The following is a 5,958-nucleotide window of genomic DNA, read 5'->3' as shown; positions in this document are numbered from 1 at the left end:
TTTTAGCAGGTTTTTTTTTTTTTGTTCCAAAGAATAATTTATTTTGGAAAATATCTTAAGAGTCCAACTGTTAACACTGCCAAGTCCACCACTAAACCATGTCCCTTATGTGCCATGTCTTTTAAATACCTGCAGGTCCACCCCTTCCCAGGGCAGTCTGTTCCAATGCTTGACAACCTTTTCTATGTCGAAATTTTTCCTAATATCCCTGGTGCAAGTTGAGGCCATTTTCTCCTATCACTTGTTACCTGGGAGAAGAGACTGACCCCCACCTGGTTCTACCCCCCTTTCAGGCAGGTGCAGAAAGTGATAAGGTCCCCCCTGAGCCTCCTTTTCTCCAGGCTAAACAGCCCCAGCTCCCTCAGATGCTCCTCACAGGACTTGTTCTCCAGACCCTTCCCCAGCTCTGTTGCCCTTCTCTGGACATGCTCCAGCACCTCATCACCCTTCCTGAACTGAGGGGCCCAAAACTGATCACCAGATTTGAGGTGCAGCCTCACCAGTGCCAAATACAGGCATACTGTAGATTCTGGGGGAAAAAGAATTTTGGGTACAAAGGCTATAAAACAAAAATGCTGACTTCAAAATAGAGCAATGAAACAGGTGAAGACTGAAAATATTCATTAAATAAAAGAGGTTCCTGATAAATAAAAGAACTTCTTGATATAGTTCTGTTACTGAAGCACCATTATGGTTTGTGAATCCAGACAGCTTTTAAGTGCACCAAACTCTCACGTAGTTAACACAGAAGCATTTCTTTCCCAGAAAAAGAAAAGTCTCTGTTACATAAAGCAGACAGCTTGACAGAAAGAAAAACAACCTTTTTATTGAATGGAACCAAGGGATCATAGCTTAGATATATTTACATGTGCCACACAGTCAAATATAAAAAGTTAATTTTACTCATGTTCATTTTTACTTCTATACACTCATTTAAATAATGGCTCCATAGATAACAGGAATGTGTCTTCAAAATGCTGGTCAGAAAACCTGTGCACAGAGCGACGAGCGTTCTCTCTGATCCCCAGTCTTTTCTCAGGAGACAAAGAGAAGATGTAAGCCATTGTCTCAGCATAACTGTCCTCATCTTCTGCTAGGAAGCCTGTAACACATCCTTCATGGGGTAACACGATGTCCAGTTTGGGACCACCAGAATTGTGAGCCAGGATAACTGTGCCAGCTGCCATACATTCAACTACTCCTGTAAGAGAGACAAAAAATGCTGATATGAGCCTGCACATTGTCTGCTTTTACCTTCTCTAAAACACTGGAAAGTTAAAACAGTGGTAAAATTCACTACAGACTGCCATTCCAAATCAGCTGGAAAAATACAGTGAAAATGGTCCCATAAGAAACACTAATTTAAATTTTTCAGTTTTAAGGACTGAAATGACACACTCTTAAACACATAAAATTGAAATAAGATATCAGATATAACTGGTTGTGTGTCTTGTAACATACCTGATTTTAAATGTTTGGAAAGATACTGAGAAAAAAGTTGACTATGCATATTTCAAACAGAAAATATTCAGAAGTTCAGTATTTTGCAGATGAACAAATCTTAATAGCTTCTGACAACTCAGCAAGACACTAGTAAAAATTGTTATCTGAATTTTTGATGGAAGAAATTTTAATGAAATGGGAATCAGTAAGCTTTCCTCAGCCAAAAGCTGTGAGATAGGAACAAAGTATTATGCACACAGCAACTTCAATTCTCCTCCATGGTTCCAGAACAGACCTCAGAAATGCTGATTCTTCTCAGTTGTGATTTGATTGTTATCAATTCCCTCAGCTCAAACATTGCCTACTATAATTAGTGCTCCAAAATTTTGGAATATTTTTTTTACACATAAAAAGCCTGTTAGATGAAGGTTAAATCCTGCTCAAATTCAAAATCATAGTGTGATTATATCGCTTTAAAAAATTAACTAAAATGTTTTGTGGGAGAAAAAAAGAGAGAAGACATAGTTTCCAATATTTTGCTGGTCCTTCTGAGAGATGCTTCAGTGTCAAATTGTTTTTATACCAAGCTCCTACAGACCATAAACTACTACTCCTGATACTTAACCTGTTTTCTACTGAAGTCTGAAGACATCAGCTGCAAGTTAGTCACATTATAGCAGAGTATGGCATCCATCTTCTTGGCTACTAACTTACCTGGTTGCTGGAGATTTACAACAGATGGGCAATCTGGCACTCCCTTTCAAGGTGAGGACTAATCTAATCCAAATATACCAAGCTCCATACCTTAATTCTGGGTCCCAGCTCCTCTCTGACATTCTGCTCCATGCTACACCCACCAATTTAAGGGCTTCATCCATTTGCCTCAGCAGAGATGCCTAATGCAATGAGATGACCAAAGGTACCTGGTGGCATCTACACGGGGCTTATTTGTAGCAGACAGGATCTGTGGGAGACCTGCAGCCCTGAAACAACAGCTGGAGTGCCATGACATACACTGGACATTTCAAGTGGCATTTGAGGCAGGTGAAACACAACCAAAATCTCTAATATGGATGTCTACACATGAACTGTCTCTAAGCTCCCCTTGCAGTCAGTGGAGCCTCCAGGGCACAATTTAAGGTGCTGGAAGAGAAGCACCTGCAGCCTCTTGAAGCTGTGGAAGGTTGGCAAACCTAACCCAAGGAAAACAGGGTGACCCATGACTTGCAGGGTGACAGCTGGAGGTCAGCAGGACATCCTGGACAGCACAGATGGGACTAGCTTTGTGTTATGTGACCAGAGGATGCACAGAATTAACAGCCTACGACTACAGCACTTCAGCTTGCACTACAGTAGCACCTAGTGGTGCATCATCTGCACCACATCTGCACTGGTCCTGCAGGCTTTACGGCAGCCACACTGCCTCCAACGGGAACAGGAGCTGGACACCTGCTTGGCATGCAGACCTCTGTGCTTAGACACCGAGGGACAAGCAGCTGGACACTCAGGAGAAGTACTGACCTATCCCAAAGTGCTCATTCCACATGGTGTGCAGGCCGATGGTGGCCTCGGCCAGGTGTCTCTTCAGCTCCTCAAAGGGAATGTTAATCCTGAACACCACATCATCACCAACTCCCAGCTCTTCACACAGGCGTTTCAGGTTATTTACACGCTCTTCATCTTGCTGGTTACGACAGCCGCCGATTAAGATCAGCTTCAGGGATGGCTGCTGCCCCACTCTCTTCTCTTTCAGCAATTTAGCAAAGGCTCTGATTTGCAAAGGATGATCTTTTTCAGGCCTGAACTGGCTGACAGAAACAATGGAATATTCACTGGTGCTCTTTTCCACTTCCAGTGGAATATCCAGGAAAGCCTGAACGTCGCACGGTGGATACACAACACTAGTGCAAGCCCCAGTTCTCCAGAGGGAAAGGATGTGATTCAGTGTCCAAGAAGAATTCACCATGACCACATCACTGCAGGAACCAACCAATCCGTACATGAAAGCAAAGAAGTAGTAGTAGACAAGTTTAAATTTGCTGAAGAGAGGACTGCTTGTAATGAAGGCAGCATTGTTAAACCTGGTGTCCTGGTTCCTCACGACAGAGAGCATATCCGTGCTGATAGTGGGATAATGGACGTAGCAGCCAACGCGACAACCTCCCAGGTACTTGAAGAGGGGAATTGTGAAGGCATAACCCATTGAGTCAATATAAATATCAGGAGCACACTTTAGAAGAGCTTCCCAGCCAAGGAACAATGATCCTAAACTTTGTCCCAGCAAAGTGAAGTGAGGATAAAGAGAAGCTTCCACAAGGAAGCGTTTTTCTAGAAATACAAACTTCACAGGATGGATTAACTTAATATTGAATCTTCTGAAAGCGCCTTCTACTATTTCTTCTCCAGTGGCATCTCTATCACCAGTGTAAACAACACACGTTACATTTCTGTACCTGTAAGAATAAAGAAAAAGAATTTCATATATTCCTCTCTTCGTATTTTTCAGCAAGAAACTAAAATATAATCCACTTAAAAGTACTCAAGAAGAATGTGAGAACAAATGTTTGGTCCAGAAATTATTTTAACTAAATAATACTTCTCCTTATACTTCCACAGGTTTCTTCTGATCTGCAGAAAAACATACGGCTGAGAATTTGGGGAATATTTTGAGTAAAACATAAAATGAGCTCAGTATTATTCTACAAACTTCAGAACTCCTTACTCTACATTCGGAGATATCTGTGTAGTGCACAAAATGAGCAAAATGCAAATAATGGCAAATCAATGGATGTGCCCTTGTTAAGTCCACTTTAGGTATTAATTTGTTTTGCCTCCTGTACCAAGAGGCAAATATAAAGATGTTATCAGTTATCTACTGAGGAGTTATGACTATACAAAGTTCCATACCTCTAGTGGAAAACTGAGAAAGAAGAAGAGGTTTTCTCAAAGAAAGAAAGGAAAAAAGTGAGAGGAGCCACAGCAGGAAACATCAAAATCTAAAGGGATGAAGTAAAACGCACACACATGAAACTCAGATGTAAAATAAAACGTAACACCTGTAGATTAATGACACCTACTTAAATATGTAAAATGCCAACACATGCATAGAGAATAGCAACAGAAGCTGAGAATGAAATATGGTGTTTGATAAACACATATGCTTACTTTTTCTGGAGCGTTCTTATGGCACACCACAAGACTCTCTCCCCTCCACCTCCTGCATTGCAATACGGGTGAAAAAAGGCCACCAGCAGCGGCCGCTTCCCATCTCTTCCTGCTGAGCTCAACTCTTTCTTCCTTTGTATCCAGAGCCGTACTCCCCACAGCAGTACCACCAAGCAGATGCACAAAATTCCACTTAGAAATAATGCAGGGAGTAACAATGAGCACAGCAATCTGAAACAAGCCAGAAATTTTAAAATACGTAATTGCTTTAAAGAATTACTGTGTTTGGCATTGAGCAAGAAGGACTTGAAAAGAGAGCTACAGGAGTTTGACAACTTCTTGAGCTCTTCTAATCTCAGAAATCCTCACTGTGTATGACTGACAATTACAGAAATAAAATCACTACTCTGCATTATTTTCTGAAGAGCTCTTTTCCCCTGCTGTTACCTTTCAATCATTTATTATTGTTTATTCATGCCCTACATGCGTTATCTATCTCCACATGCACTTTGTAAAAGTTGCATGCCCTTAGCAACCTGGCAATACACAGCCAGCAGAGTGACTTCCAAATAGATTTTTAAAGAGTTTTTTTTCCACCCAATCTCCTGTTTGGCTCGCTCTACTGTGAACTGCTTTGGTGTCGGGTTACTGGGGCCAGGCATCTCCTACTCCCACCCGCACCTCCCACTCTCCGGAGGCAGGAGCAGCGATGCCAGCTGTCCCGAGCAGCCCAGAGCAGTCCCTCTGTGCCGAGAGCTGTCTGCCCTGCTCTCAGTCACTGTCAGGGCAGTGCACCGCCTCCCTGACAGCTCTGCTGACCCTGCAGCGGGAGGTTTCCCGGCGCAGGAGCCTCACAGGGACAGCGTCTGTTCCTCCGCTAAGCCTTGCGACAAACAGCGTTTCCTCAGCCGCTCCCGTTTCCTGAAGGAGCGATCCGCGACTGACACACAAGGAAGCACTTTCACTTGGGGCCGGGAGCGGCGGAAAAGCACATTAACCCATCCGAGCCCGCGGCACAGCGCGGAGCCGGGCAGGGGCCGCCCCGGGGCAGCGCGGCCGGGCCGGGCCAGGCCGGGGCCGCCTCCCGCCCGCCCTGCCCGCCGCCAGGACGCGCCGCCCCCGCGCCCCGCTACCTGAGGAGCCCGCACAGGCACAGCCCGCCCGCCACCATCTTGGGCAGCGCTGCGTCGCCTTCCCGGCGGAAAGGGAGGTTCCCGGCCGGCGGGGCGGGAGCAGCCGGGCTGCGGCTCCCGGCTGGCAGCGCCCCGTGAGGGGCGGGGACGGCACCGCCGCTGCCTTCTTCTTCTTCTTCTTCTCCTCCTCCTCCTCCTCCTTCTTCTCCTCCTCCTT

General features: G+C 44.9%; 1 protein-coding gene across 2 annotated transcripts; it reads right to left on the bottom strand.

Moving 5' to 3' along the window:
• Positions 1–800: 800 nt before the first annotated feature.
• On the bottom strand, positions 801–5,917 carry ALG11 (ALG11 alpha-1,2-mannosyltransferase). 2 transcript variants are annotated; one of them, XM_064408887.1, is made up of 4 exons: positions 5,742–5,917; positions 4,609–4,839; positions 2,965–3,896; positions 801–1,201 (listed from the first exon to the last, which is right to left on the bottom strand). In XM_064408887.1, the coding sequence occupies exons 1-4, from the start codon at positions 5,777–5,779 to the stop codon at positions 930–932; spliced, it is 1,473 nt and encodes a 490-aa protein (XP_064264957.1). In that variant the 5' UTR covers positions 5,780–5,917; the 3' UTR covers positions 801–929. The 2 variants fall into 2 exon arrangements, with proteins under 2 accessions (XP_064264957.1, XP_064264958.1); XM_064408888.1 differs by lacking the exon at positions 5,742–5,917 and adding an exon at positions 5,056–5,248.
• Positions 5,918–5,958: the final 41 nt, after the last annotated feature.

Source organism: Passer domesticus, chromosome 2, assembly GCF_036417665.1.
Source record: "Passer domesticus isolate bPasDom1 chromosome 2, bPasDom1.hap1, whole genome shotgun sequence".
NCBI lineage: Eukaryota > Metazoa > Chordata > Aves > Passeriformes > Passeridae > Passer > Passer domesticus.
Note: the sequence above shows the minus strand (reverse complement) of the source record. Positions and strands in the feature narration are given on the sequence as shown.

Bases quoted from the DNA above. Each gene is read 5' to 3' on its own strand.
- ALG11 (XM_064408887.1), bottom strand. From the start codon at position 5,779: ATGGTGGCGGGCGGGCTGTGCCTGTGCGGGCTCCTCAG. The intron at 3,897-4,608 runs GTAAGCATATGT...TTATTCTTACAG, and splicing joins ATAAGAACGCTCCAGAAAAA to GTACAGAAATGTAACGTGTG. The intron at 1,202-2,964 runs GTCAGTACTTCT...TCTCTCTTACAG, and splicing joins GAATGAGCACTTTGGGATAG to GAGTAGTTGAATGTATGGCA.